The 15,363-nt window shown below is 45.7% G+C and overlaps 1 protein-coding gene across 1 annotated transcript in view; it reads right to left on the reverse strand.

Annotated features, from left to right (window-relative positions):
* LOC134981320 (uncharacterized) overlaps nucleotides 1–15,363 on the reverse strand; it is a 116,802-nt gene that overhangs the window by 46,651 nt on the left and 54,788 nt on the right. The window contains exons 4-5 of the mRNA XM_063948663.1: nucleotides 10,666–10,974; nucleotides 875–958 (exon numbers count right to left, since the gene is read on the reverse strand). Coding sequence (XP_063804733.1) covers nucleotides 875–958; nucleotides 10,666–10,974 — 393 coding nt within the window. The remainder of the gene's footprint in view (nucleotides 1–874; nucleotides 959–10,665; nucleotides 10,975–15,363) is intronic.

A 15,363-nucleotide genomic window follows, 5' to 3' on the forward strand; every position in this document is an offset into this window, starting at 1 on the left:
TCAACATCACAACCATCACTCGTCATGTTCCACTCAGATTGCCTGCTTAGAAAGCCTCAGCTTACTCAGACTGGCTGTCGCAAGGGGCCTCACGAGTCCAAGAAATCTGTGTCCGAGACACAGACCTTGGACTCGCCACTCCCGGACATCTACGACCCGGCCCGCCTCCCGAATGCCTCTGCCAATCAATCAGGAAAAATCTTAAGAAAAATCTGGTACATTACTCCCGTCAAAACATCTTAGCCATACCAGGTGTCATGCACCATGTGTCGTAAAGACGCTCAGTGTATGAGAACACATCTGTACATCAATGGCAAAAGAGCAGACAAAAGTAAAGTCAGATATCAATAGCCGGGTTGGTATACTATCATCAAGGGAAGAGTGATTTAGATAATACAAACGGATAACAAGAAAAGAACACCTGTGTATCACAGTTCTGAAAGAATCTCTCAACATAAAGTACAGTAATGGGGTTAAATATGCTAATCTCTTATGTACTGGAGTGTGAATACATGATTAATGGTCTGGAGAATTCTGTTGATAAACTCATATGTTGAGCTCTAAGATCTGATTGACTACAGTTTATTTTTATGTTAATGCGAGCCATACTAGAGATTGCTTTAATACAGTCATTTACAGAGAGAACATTGTTAATAATTTATCCTACTGGCCCCCTGCTTCATCCAAAACCATTGAGTCCTAGGCAACACGATGGTTGAGCCTCCTTCCTCTCCCGTTTAATTTAAAATAAAAAAAGCGACCTAAAAAGGAGTTAGAGGAATCTGGGCCATCAGTTCCCACTTGGCTCTAGGATGTGTAATTGGTGATAAAGCTGGGACTCTTGTCCAGTGTTTTTCCAGTGACAATGTACTACCTGTTGCTTGAGTAGGGTTTTTCAAGTTTACATCATTATCTTTTTGTCTTGGGCGCTCAGTTGTTTGTGTTGTGTTCTTCAAATCTGAAAATAACAGATTGTTATAATTAGTGTCATTATGGCCTTAATAATCCAAAACCAAACACCTGTAGATTATAAATCTAATAGCAAGCGAGAAGATAATTTGGAACATATTTCAGCATAATATGACAATGACATCAGTCAAATCCTTGTTTATAAAGCCATGCGTCTTTTTCCCCACCCACTGTTACCCTTAGAATATGAAATGAAGTCATGAAATGCTCAACATTTCAGGTACTGAAGTAGAGAGAATGGTAAGAAATTACAGTTTAAATCAATACACAGTAAATCTTAACAGGAGTTGAAGCACAGAAGCAAAATGTATCAGTAGCAATCACCTAGCACCGATTGCTAGATGAGATGCCACTTTATACCACTACAAAGGACTGCCATGAATGAACACCATATAATACAGAGCGCACATTTATGAACTCCATATAAGGTCCTCATTAGGCATGGATCAAATTTGTAAAGCTGCTTGCAGGCAGCTTTGCAAACGTGATCCTGTTACAAGCTGCTCTGACGGTTTCCAAGACAGAAGGGATGCTAGGCAGCCGTGAGGGGTTCTGGGCCACCGGAGAGAATGTGCAGCGCTCCAGCTGCACAAAATTTAAAATTTGTAGGGAGCTGGTCTCAGTCGGCCTCTAGATTGGCTCCCCTCTACTTTTTCTCTCAGACACTCCTGCCTAGCCTTGCCAGTTATAGTCTTCTGTTACTGCAGGAGCGCTCGTCTCTTTGTGCTGTATCCGGATCTTCCTGGCCCCTTTGTCTACTTCAGTCTATCCTAGAAACCTGGTCTGTCAGTCAATAGCCTGAAAAGCCCATGCTTCAGACAATCCTGCAAACCTGGTCTGTCAGACATATCCTGCAAGTCTACGTTACAGCTAATCCTGCAAACTAAGTAGTGGTGTGCACAACTAGCTCTAAATAAAAAGTAGGGGGTTGCTAATGGTGAAACGCCTCTTGAGGGCTTAAGGAGTTTCACCCTAATAGAACTGGTGCTTCCCCCAACTTCAAGCAAGTCTAAGGCAGCTACATTCCCAACTAGTTCTGAAGTCCTTCATGGCATCTTGCAGAATCAAGGATCTTTTATCAGACCTCTCTACAGCGTCTTGCAAGTCCTAGGATCTACTCTTTCATAACACTATAACTGGCCGACACTGAGAAGTCCTTGGGAGTTCACTGCTCAGGATGGATCAGTCTCCACAGAATTCCATAGGCAAATGCAGGGGGGTTTCTGGTTGCCCGGAAACCCCCCTCCTCATGGTAAATGACTCAAATTATTTTCACCCCTTTCTCTCTGCGTGTTACAGCTATCTATCGCCCACCTGGGCAACCCAAAAAGTTTCTGGAAGATTTTTCTGCTTGGCTTCCTCACTTTCTATCCTCTGACATCTCCACCAACATTATGGGTGATTTCAATCTCTCTATTGACCGTCCACAATCTCCCCATGCCTCTAAACTACTCTCTTTAACCTCCTCTCTTGGCCTCTCCCAATGGACTGACTCCCCTACTCACCAGGAGGGCCACTGCCTTGATCTTGTATTCACCAGACTGTGCTCTGTTTCTGAACTCACTAACACTCCTTTCCCTCTCAGATCACAACCTTATCACATGCATGCTCTCCTCCATTACTTCAAACTCAATGTCCCTAAAGTCTACAAGGACACCTCTTACCCGCAGAAATATTAACGCTATTAATTTTCAACAACTATCTACCTCTCTGCAACCACTGCTCTCACCAATTTCTACATTCACCTCTCCAGAGACTGCTGTGTCACACCTTAACCAAACTCTAGAAACAGTACTTGATGAAGTGGCTCCAGCTACCCATCACACTCCACGTAGACTTAGATGTCAACCGTGGCACTCTAAATACACTAGACACTTACAAAAACTCTCACGTAAAGTTGAACGCCAGTGGCGTAAATCTCGTAGTTCAAGTGACTTTCTCACATATAAGACCACCTACCACTCTTATGGTAATGCTCTGGACACTGCCAAACAAACATATTTTCAATCTCTCATCTCTGCTCAAGCCTCTAACCCCAAGCGACTTTTTAATACATTTAAATCACTTCTTGTCCCTCCCTCACCTAACCCACCAGCCACTGTCAGTGCGCAAGATCTTGCTTCCTATTTCAAGGACAAGATTGACAAGATCCGAAATGAAATGGTATGCTCTTCCACAGCAAGTGATTTGCTCAATTCCCTTCCTGAACCCTCTAACACCTTCTCTTCCTTTGATCCTACAAATGAAGATGAAGTATCTGCACTCTTTTCATCTGCCTACTCTAATACCTCTCCCCTTGACTCTTTACCCTCACAAATTAGTCAAGCTCTGTCTACTGTGCTCATCCCAACCTTAACGAAAATCTGTAATCTCTCCCTGTCTACTGGTATCTTTCCTTCTCTATACAAGCATGCAGTGATTACTCCCATTCTGAAAAAACAAAACTCTGACCCGAACTCTCTCTCTAACTACCGTCACATCTCTCAGCTCCCATGCCCCTCCAAGCTACTTGAGAGACTTGCCTACACTCGCCTCACACACTTTCTTAACTCACACAGCCTACTGGACCGACTTCAGTCAGGATTTCGTGCCCAACAATCCACAGAGACAGCACTGACTAAGGTAGTGAATGATTTGGTCACTGCTAAATCTAAAGGACATTACTCTCTACTTATTCTCCTTGATCTCTCTGCTGCTTTTGACACTGTTGACCACTCTCTTCTCATACAAACACTACAATCCCTAGGTATTCAGGACACAGCCCTTTCTTGGTTCTCATCCTACCTATCTAATCGCTCCTTCAGTGTTCGTTTCTCTGATTCCACCTCTCCTTCGCTACCTCTCTCAGTTGGAGTACCGCAAGGCTCAGTCCTAGGTCCTCTGCTTTTCTCTATCTATACCACATCTCTTGGCAAACTAATCAACTCTTTCGGATTTCAGTACCATCTGTATGCGGATGATACTCAAATCTACCTATCTTCCCCTGATTTGTCACCATCTGTATTGGGCCGTGTCACTGAATGCCTTTCTGCCATTTCATCTTGGATGACATCTCGCCACCTCAAACTTAATATTTCCAAAACAGAATTAATTATATTTCCACCGGCCAATAGTAGTTTCCAACCTGATATCTCTATCACTGTTGAGAACTCGGCAATCACCCCTACCCCACAAGATCGCTGCCTAGGTGTCATTCTTGACTCTGAACTGTCCTTTGTTACCCACATTCAATCTGTCTCAAGATCATGTTACATACATCTAAGAAACATATCCAAAATACGACCATATCTTACACAAGACACAGCAAAAACTATAATCCATGCTCTCATTATCTCCCGCATTGATTATTGTAGTAGTCTCCTGACCTGTCTTCCCAAACATAGGCTCTCACCACTACAATCCATTTTGAATGCAGCTGCGAGGCTAATCTTCCTTGCCAGACGTTCATCGTCTGCAGATCCGCTCTGTCAGTCCCTCCATTGGTTACCGGTATTCTACCGTATTAAATATAAAATACTTTTACTCACATACAAGGCTATTAACCAAACTGCACCAACATACATCTCTTCACTCATCTCAAAATATCTCCCTACCTGACCTCTCCGCTCTGCACAAGATCTACGTCTCTCATCCACACGCATTACTTGTTCACACTCAAAATTACGGATAGGGTGGGATAGGGGGCTGGGTTAACCAACTATCAGCATGCAGTGGTCGGCATTCTAACCGCCAACATTCCGGCCGTAGGCAAATGAATTCCAACCCTGTCAGAGGGAGGGAGGGAGGGAGGGAGAGAGAAAGAGGGGAGCAAGAGAGTGTCAGGGAAAGAAAGACAGAGATACATAGATAGAGAGAGAGAGAGAGAGAAAGAAAGAGTCTCAGGGAAAGACAAGACAGAGAGAGAGAGAGAGAGAGAGAGAGAGAGAGAGAGAGAGAGAGAGAGAGAGAGAGAGAGGGAGGGAGGGAGAGAGAGAGGGGGTGTCAGGGAGAAAGAGGGAAAAACACAGTGCCGGGGAGACAGACATTACCTGAACAGCACAGTGCTGAGGGGCTGAGCCTGCAGTGCTGGCTATGGGGGTTTTCTTGTGGTAGCCACAAAAGCTCTAGTTACCTCCCTGACAGGAGATACGGGCAAACTCTGGACACTGGCATAGTGTGAGGAGCCATACAGAGACTGCCCACAGCCCCCGCCCTTCTGATTACACTCCCCGGGATAAACCACCAACACACACATAGGAAACAGCATGCCCAGCAAAGGACAGTGGCAGCACCCACAGACCTGGCACCAGCCTTACCCTGTGCTCCTCATTGTACTGCCAGCAGGGTGGGGGATCAGGGGCTGGTCACACTCTGGGCCCGGGCTAGGGCTCCTGGCTGTGCTGGCCAGGTGCAGTATAACGTTGTGCAGGTCTCACATGGGGGGGTGGGGGTTCCCAGCATTAGGTCACGCCCCCTAAACGGCCGTGAGTCATGGCAGCCGTCCCTGGCAAGGTGGGGGGGAGGTTTAGTTTATAGCCCCTGTTATGAACCACAAGCAGTGGTTCATTCCTGTTCATGTATTTTATGTTGTAGTTCTCTTGTAGGCCAGGATTTCCCTTTGCTCTGCTTTAGAATACTCTTGTTAGCCTCTGGTGGTTAGTCTGTGTAATTGCAGCCTGTTTCCATGTGTTTAGCCTCACCTGTCTGTTAATTGCACCTGTCAGTTTGGAGTCGTGCAACAGGGCAGCTGCACAACATAATTAATGAGGGTCCCTGCTGTGATTGGAAGAAATCCTTGTTATATTCTGTCTCTGTGCATTACACAGACGCCGGTGATAGTTTTTGTCTAGCTGCTTCCAGCCTTGAAGCATTCTTGTCCAGGAGTCCAGTGTCTGATCCAGTATCCTGCCTTGAAGCATTCCTGTCCAGAAGTCCTGTGGCTTTGTCTGTGCCTGATCCAGTATCCGGCTTCTTGGTGTCCACCGGTCTGTCGTTTGGGATTCTGCCTGTCCTCCGGTCCTGAAAGCCCTTGTCAGCTACTTTAGGGGTTCCTGTCCTTTTGCCAGTATTCGTACCGGTTTCGCGAGTAGCGGCTCTGCCGCATCCCTTGGCCTAGGCCGCAGCGTCTTGTTATATTTGTTTTGGAGTTTCTGCAGGGGTTCTGCGTTGGCTGTCCTCGCCGGTATATGACAGTGTCGTGTAGGCGTGTGGACAGCATTGCCTTTGTTGTTAGTCTTGGCGGCTGAGCCGCGCATACTTTCATTTAGTTCTGTAGCGCCCCTAACTCTGTATTTCTGTCTTTAGTTAGAGGTTCCCCTTGTCATCATCCCATCTCAGTTTACGCCTGGTCTCCAACTAAAACCGGGGGGCATCGGAGTTGGGCAGACATAATCCGCCCTTCAAACGCGGCTGCCGTGGGCCCAAGAAACCATAGTCTTGCAGGCGTAAGCGGACAACGAGTGTGAGACAACGGAGTTAGGTTTCCGTAGGGGTAGCTGCAGAGCTCTGTATCTATTGCAGCATTACGTTCCTGTACTTGGGGCTCATCCGCCCAGTTCCAGGAGTACCAAGTACAGTGAACGTAACAGCCCCGTTCTATGAACTGGGCTTGGGAGCAGGACAGAGGGGCTGTGCAGCCACATAGTGCTGCCGCTGCTCACTCCCTGCATAGCACGGAGGTTGTGATGTGCGGTCTTTCAGCTGACCACACATCACTCCTCCTGCACGTTGGCACCTCTCATGTTTGGGGGGGGGAGGGGGGCGAGCTGCCCCCTCTGTTCTGATGCCTCTGCTACAGATGTGGCCAGATCTGTGACTCTATTATTGTGACTCTGCCCACCATTGTAACTCCGCCCAGCGTTCGCCACACAGTCACAGAGTGACAGATCTGGGCAATTATATATTATGGAAAGTATAACCTTTTCCTGACCACATATTTATATTATTTAAATGTTTGATGCAGCCTATACTATAGTCCAGGCATTCCCAACCACGGTCCTCAAGGCACACTAACTGCAGGTTTTAGTGATATCCAGGCTTCTTCACTGCTATGGGACTCTTGTACGATGACCCAGATCAGGCGGCATCTGCAGAGGCTAATCTCTGAATGCGCAGACAGGTACGTGGGCCAGCCGAGGCATATTGTATAGCGTTCAGGAGATGGGCGTTTGACTCTTGGTGGAACGATGTTACTCTTAGGAGTCAATTCCGGATAGGCCTCTCGGAACAAATCAAGGACTGTCTGGTGCAGTATCCAATGCCCGCATCTCTGGACAGTCTTGTGCAACTGGCAATCCAAGTGGACCGATGTTTCCGAGAACGGAGACATGAAAAGGAGTTTGGGGTACCATCTTCTCTACCTACAAGTCTGGACGTCTTGGATGATTCCGAGGAACCCATGCAGCTAGATGCTGATTATTTGTCGGCCAAGGAGGAAAAAACGAGAAGACATTCTCAGGGCCTTTGTCTTTATTGTGGTAGACAAGGTCACCGTTTGCCCTCATAAACAGTCAAAAGATGGAGCCTAAGTGATGCAGGGGGAATTCACTTGGGCATGTCTACCATCTCTCCCTCTCCTTCTGTCTTAGTTCCTGCGGAAGTTTCCTTTGCAGGGAGCAAAGTTAGGGTAGACAGAGAGGGGGGTGCTTCCCCCCCACACACTTGTATCCTCCCAGCACACTAAAAATTACCTGCAACAATACCTGAACCTATCTGGTAATAGAATTTCATAGAAATTGGTCACATAAGTTTGCAAAGACATGTTTAGCTGCTGGTGTTAGGACTCCTGATATCGGAGCAACTGGTTAGTGTGCTGGGGGATACCAGGGAGGTAAAAAGCCCCCCCCCCCCCCCCATCTGATGTTTGTTTGTGACCCCTCAAACAATATTTTTATATCTGCACTGGGGGCATACCTGGCACGGGGCATAGCTGGCACTGGGGGGACATGTATATCTGGCACTGGGGCATATCTGGCACTGTGGGGACACTGCATTGGGGGCATAGCTGGCACTTTGGGGACATATATATCTGGTACTAGGGGCATAGCTGGCACTGTGGGGACATATATATCTGGTACTAGGGGCATAGCTGGCACTGTGGGGACATATATATCTGGCACTGGGGGCATATCTGGTGTACTGGGGGGTCATGTGTATCTGGCACTGTGGGGCATATATGTATCTGGCACTGTGGGGCATATATGTATCTGGCACTGTGGAGGCACCCATTTTTTGAAATTTTTATATGTATGTGGCAATGTACTTGGGTATTATATGTATTTGGCACTGTACAACACAACTAAAAACGGAGTTATGACAAGGTCATACTCCTACAAACGTCATAACGAAAGGTGTGCGCACAAAATGGGGTGTGGCTTTGTGAAAACTAGGCCACACCCACATTTTTGAGCATGATACTGGCACTTGCCCTTGCCTACAGATCTTTTCTGGCTCTTTGCCTCTGACTGGTTGGCCACCCCTGTCCTAGTATATACAGAGAGCTGGCTGTGGCTACAGCTAGGGGGAGCTCCAGAACGCAGCTCCTACCAGGCCCTTCCAGATGAGATGGCCAAGTGATGCTCTCTGTTCTTCCGTTGGGCTGATAGCAGCAGGTAGGCACTGGCAGCACTTGCCTCAAGCTGCACTGTGGGGGGGGGGGTGTAGTTGGAAAGGGGAGAGGTGCTGGGGGGTCTTTAATAAATGTTGGCAGCACTGTGCATTATGTGTGCATGTTTAAGTGAGGTGTGTGTGTGTGTGTGTGTGTGTGTGAAGAAAGCATGTGTGTTTTTGTTTGTGTGTGTTTTTAAGTGAAAGGCGTGTGCGTGTAAGGGAGACGTGTGTGTGTGCGTGTACGTGTAAGTGAAAGAGGCATGTTTGTGTGTTTAAGTGAAGGAAGCGTGTGTGCGTGTGAGTTTAAATGAAGGAAGCATGTGTAAGTGAGGCGTGTGTGTGTGTAAGTGAGAGGCGTGTGTGTAAGTGACAGGCGTGTGTGTTTAAGCGAAGGAGGTGTGTGTGTTTAAGCAAAGGAGGCATGTGTGTGTTTAAGCTAAGGAGGCGTGTGCAAGTAAGAGTTGTGAGTAAGTGAGAGGCGTGTGCATTTAAGTGAAAGAGTCGTTTGTGTTTTATATATATATATATATATATATATATATATATATATATATATATATATACACACATACATACACACACACACACACACACACACACACACACACACACCACTGTGCCAAAGCATCTACATTGTGACACGTTTTTGGGTAAAGGATTACTGTAGGTGTGCTATAAAGGTATGCTGGTGTCTATTCTATTGCGATGACTAACTTGGAGTGCCGTCCACTTTGTATGTGTATCTATATTACTATTTAGAAAGGCACCTGAGCACGCTACTACTGTTCAACATGAGTGCCGGATAGCTACATATGAAGGGTGTGTGTATACAGTATGTAGGGGGGGCACCAACACTTATGCCTCCGGGCGACTGGGGCGAACTTATGCCAATGGTTTCAACTATCATTTATCTAGCAAAATCTATTAAATGACAACTAGAAGCTGATTAATTGCTATGGACGGCTTCACCACTTTGTCAACCTAAGGTTTAATACAGCTCACCCTGCATCTTGATGGGCAAGCAGAGATGAGTTGTAGGGAGGGGAGGGTAGCTCAGCACTCAATGAGTCTGTAGCCAATGAAGGGCGAACACAGAATCAGAGTCACTGATGTACTAGAGAAGCACATAAGTAATGAGAGCCCGGCCAATGAGAGCTTAGAGGAGGGGAGATCAATTGGATTTGGGGTTCTTCTCAATGTAGTAAATAGAATCTCTGTCCCTTTAAAAAAGTCTGTCATAGTTCAATGTGCATGAGCAGCACTGCTTTCTTCCCGGAATACAGTTTGCAATTTATACATGCCTACTCTCCTAGAGGGTTGCAGGAGGCTCACAATTTTTCTGGGAGGCCCACCACCCATGGAAGAGTGGATGGATCTTCTGCATCTTCTGGGCAGAATGGGAAGATAATAGCGGGAATCGCAAGTCCTTTTGGAGGGGGTTGGAATCTACATGATGAATTTTTGCATCACTTTAGTCCAGTCCTTTCCCATCAACTCACGATTCATGACTTTTTTCCAATGTGGAGACAGGGACTAATGATCCAAAAAACTTGGCCCTTCCCAAAATGGTCAGCTGCATGTCCTCCCCGGGCTTCCTCAGCGAGGAGTAACCAGAAGTAGGCAATTGTGGTTTGCATGCCCTGGCTCTCAATGTGGAGGCAGAACTGCAGGTTGGAAAGCCCTTAGGTCGGGTTGGGTATGCGTGACCGGCATTCAGGAGACCGCCGGTCCCCATACAGACACCGGAATCCCAGCTTGCACATGGCCGGGTGGACGAGCGGAGTGAAGCCCCTTGTGGGCTTTGTGACGAGCATTATATTCCCACTCTATGGGCATGCTGACTGTCGGGACTGTAAGGGGGTGGGATTCTGGCGTCGGTATTGTGACTGCGCCGCATACTGCAGTTACTATGCATTGCAATATCATCCTTCAGACTGGGATTGCACACTGTCTCCTGGATGCCAGCTCCATGGTAAAGTTACAAGCAGTGCCCTATAAATGTTACCAACATTTCTGTACATTGTGTTGCATATTACTGTACACATCCTGAATCATTTCACAATGATAATTGTATTTTAAATGTTTATACATAATAATATGTAGACTTACCATATACTGTGAGGTTGAATGATTCTTTGTATATGGAATGATCCGTACGAGTAACTTGAGCAAAGTAGATCCCGCTATCATTTTTACACCGATGTTGGATTTGTAATACTTTTCCATTTTCCAATACCTTTAGGCAGGGTTTCAAACCTTCAACGTAGAACTCCCAATAACCGTTTTTATACTCTGCCAATTTAAATGTTTCATCTTGTGTAATAAACCAAACATTATTATCACCATCAACGACATTTTCTAGTTTCAATACAGTAGTCTGGTTCAGGAAACCGCTTACATCACGTGGTCTGTTTTCATCTGAACAGGACAAAATGAACATTAGTTTTATCTGCACGTTACATACTGTATACCAGTAGTTTCAGCTGGTCTTGCAGCACCAAGCACGCACCAACATTACAGAGTGCAAAATGTAAACAATTTGAGCATCTCAGTTCAAAACACACCCCCATCCCCTTTCAGTCACTGCAATTCAGGATTGTTAACATGGATACACCCATTAAGTAACAACAATATCACATTTAGCAGCTGATATGCATGTCGGTAATAAAACAGACCATTAACAGAGTCATGACTTAATGATCGGGGCTCTTTTGAGGCGGGGCTAATCATAGATGGGCGGGGCTTGATGTGTAATCTACTGGCTCTACCTGTACATGATCATACAAATTTACTAACTTAGCAGATCTAGATGTCAGCTACAGCTTTGTATTGTTAGTAGAGCTAGTGTTACTTTAACCAGAAAATAAACTACTGTGTTATAAATAATGCTGGATATATATAAAGGCTCAGTAAGCAGGAGATTATCCCTAGACAAGTGCCTGCAGAGGTAATGGGTGAGTACTCTGCCAGTCTGGGAGTATAGTGCACACTGGCGTTTCTATAATGGGTGCAGTGTGTGCGGTGCACAAGGGCCCCTGAGTCCAGAGGGAGCCCACAACGCACCCATTTTATTAATACGGACCCCTCGGAAGTCCCGCACTGACGTCACTGGCGCTGTTAAAACCCAGTGAAAATGGCGCCGCAGCCATTTTCACAGAGTTTTGCGCATGCGCAATAGATAAATCTCAGGGAAGATGGCCGCTGCGCCATTTTCCCAAAGATCTGCACATGCGCAGTAGAGTCTGAGCCCTCTAATGCTCTTCTGCAGAGAGGAGGGGCCCATAAGGAGGCGGCAGCACATGGGCCTCCTCCTCTCTTAAAGCGCCCCTGACAGTCCATGATTTCTCTCTGTGCATGATCGTAAAGTGAACGCACATATATGCACCTATGCACTATGAGGCCTATTCAATTCAGACTTTGAGGTGAACAGATAAAAGTAGCAGCCAATCAGCTCCTAACTGCCATGCTACAGGCTGAATTAGAAAAATGGCAGTTAGGAACTGATTGACTAGGGTCTCAGAGCAAGTTTCGGTTATTTTTCCTGTAGGTAAAGATTTTAGGAAAAATCAGACTTACTCTGGAGGTGCGTGAAAAAAAAAAAAGACGCTGTCATCTCTGTCATCTCTATAGAAGACACTCTACAGAAGACACTGTGGGGAATTCAAACACAACCAACAGACTTCAAACATTTGAATTTCCCCCAATGTGTCCAATTATCACTCCCGCAATTGTATAGGAAAACCCTGTGGCTGCAGGAAAAACCCCGCTCCTCAGGGTTTTTTAAATTTCCTGCCAGCAATTGAATCTGCCCCTAAGTCTGTACTCAGGTCTGCACAATGTGATCTTTACAGGAATTAAATGCACTTAAAGGCTTTGCTGCACCTTTTTCACCGAAGATGATACAGTATATTTCTAGACCACAATTAGTCACTGGAGATATGGACACCAACAAATTTAAGACTTCCCCATCTACACCCCCCCTATCATTCACATATAATGATGCAGATGGAATTTACATATTACCTAAAATCAACACAGTGAAGCGGAGAAGGAATACCAGGTTAAAAGCCGAGTTGCAGTTCACAAATAATAAACATTGGGGGGGGGGGGGGATTCAGACCTGATCGTTGATGTGCTGAATGTAGAACATCTTTGATCAGTTTCTCCGACATGCGGGGGGATGCCCAGCATGTCAGGCCCCCCCCCCCCCCCCAAACCCATCTATTAGCTCCCTACCAGCATTCTGGGTCGCAGCAGCTGAGTGATGTCACACATCCGCTGCGGGCCACCCCCGCATCAGTCCGGACACGCCCCACCAACGGCGTTCTAACACCGTTGGCACGCCCCCTCCCGCCCCGTGACCGCCTTCCTCTGCCTGTCAATCAGGCAAAGGTGATCGTGCCAGTGAGATGCGTGCGCACTCCAGAAAGGGCTACAGGCTGTGATCGCTGTTGTACCGATCGGATCTGAATTAGACACATAGATACAGTATTCTCATTTTGCAAATGACAGAGCAGAGTGGGGCAAATCAATACTGCATACTACATACGTCTGTCTGTCCTGCAAACAAATCAGAGTCAGCTGGTAAAACCTTTCTAATGTTTCTATTCTAATAACAGATCTGTCAAAGCATTTTATTATGAGAGAATAATCTGCAGTATTCTCATTTTTCTGATCCCTTTCTGAAAGCATGGCCGGGCCATATTGTAGGTCTCAGCATTATTTGTGAGTGTCACGATCACAGCACTAAGTGTAGCATCTATTATTGTCACTTTTTGTACCTCTGTAAAATCAGTCAGGCATATTAGCCACCCCTGCCCAGTCACGTCATTGCCCCATTCGTTTCGGGGTGCCAGTCCGGTTGCCTTTAGAGCACCAAAACAGCCCCAGCCTCACCCTACTACCAACTAGTGGACCACAATTTGTTGTCTATTGTCCCACCCCAATCATTTGCTAAATAAAATGTAAAAAAAAAAAGTTGTAATGATGAAAAACAAACAAACACCTGGCCCTTATCAGCCTGGTGTGCTGCCCCTAGGCACGTGCCTAGTGAGAAATTCACCACTGGCTATGGGCAACAAACTCACGCCTTGGTAAATATACCCCTATGTGTTGTAATTTATTAAGAACAGATTCCATCTCTCATCATATTAATGGTGCCTCCGCTTCACCCTGGTGTTACCTATCTCTGTGTTATGAGGCTGACTGCAGCCAGTCTCTCGTTAAGTTCCTGAATATTCCTGAATACGGGTATTAGTAAATTTGCATATGTACCTTGACGTCTGGTGTAAAAGCATTACATATCGCAGGGCTAATGAATTTAGAAATACTGTAAAAGTTTCCTTGTCAATGGAATGTGACAGTGAATAAATGGTGTGTGATGCTTGTTTGTGCATAAGCCAGGCTTACATGCAGCAGATACTGTATTATTATCATCATCATTTATATGGCGCCACAAGGGTTCCGCAGCGCCCAATTATAGAGTACATAAGCACATAATCAAAACAGGAAAACAGTGACTTACAGTTGAAGACAATATAGGACAAGTACAGGGTAACTAAGCATAACTACACCATTAAACGACAGAGATAAGTATCAGGGTGGCCCAAAAACCTAGGATTTGGCCAGTTGAGGATTATTAAAGTAAGAAAAGTATAAGCACATTAGGGAAGAGGGCCCTGCTCGTGAGAGCTTACATTTTAAAGACTGTACATCTCAGTTACAGACTACAGAGTTACATGGGGTTAAAGAGAAAATGACGCCACAAAGTGAAAGTACAGAAGTCTGTAGCAGCGCTGAGCCGCTCAGGTTTACACTGCAGTGTGTGGAGGAGGAGGGGGGAGAGCTACTGTGAACCGGAAGACTTTACATGTTTCTGTGCAGACAAAAAAACCTTCCCCTGTTTGCTGTAGGAATTACAATTGCTATTTGCCCTATTTTGTACTATTGGCTAGATGCACTTGGAGAGTGATAAAGTGGAGAGAGAGAAAAGTACCAGACAATCAGCTCCTGTCATTTGTCAAACACATCCTGTAACATGGCAGTTAGGAGCTAATTGGCTTGTACTTTTTATCACTCTCCAAGCAAGGATTCATTTAGCCCCTATATTTGAGTGCATGTAAACCTGTACAAAGGTTACTGTTTTTTTTTTCCTCTTCTCTCGTTATTTGAAACCTCTGAACTACACTAAGCAGTGATAAGAGCGGAGAAGTGAGCCAGTGGAGAAGTTGCCCATGGCAACCAATCAGCACTGAAGTAACATCTATAATTTGCATACTATAAAGTGATACAGAGCTGCTGATTGGTTGATGGGGAAATCTCCCCACTAGCTCACTTCTCCACTCTTATCACTGCTTAGTAAATGTACCTCTAAATGTCATCGTGCTAACAATATATCTTACACAATTAGGGGCTCATTTATCAGTGAGTGATAAAACTCGTTGTGTATGACAAATGGTGCTCCAGCCAATCACCTCCCAACTGTTATTTTTCAAACACATGACAGTTAGGAGGTGATTGGCTGGAGCACCAATTATCATACACAACGAGTTTTATCACTCGTTGATTAATGAGCTCCTTAATTCTCTTGTCAAATTATTCTTGTTTGCGAATTGCTAGTACACAAGTCTACTGTCCCAGAATCTTGGGGTGTCCTCCTGTACCTTTGGGAGAGCAGGATACTCTTCCGGATCCCATCCACGTCACTAATTACCCACCCCCTGATGCGTGACGTTAACACAAAATGTGGCATTACGCAGAGTGGGACAGGGCCACGATGAAAGGAATCACGTGTCACCAAGTCACTAG

Source organism: Pseudophryne corroboree, chromosome 12 (genome assembly GCF_028390025.1).
Source record: "Pseudophryne corroboree isolate aPseCor3 chromosome 12, aPseCor3.hap2, whole genome shotgun sequence".
In the NCBI taxonomy this organism is placed as follows: domain Eukaryota; kingdom Metazoa; phylum Chordata; class Amphibia; order Anura; family Myobatrachidae; genus Pseudophryne; species Pseudophryne corroboree.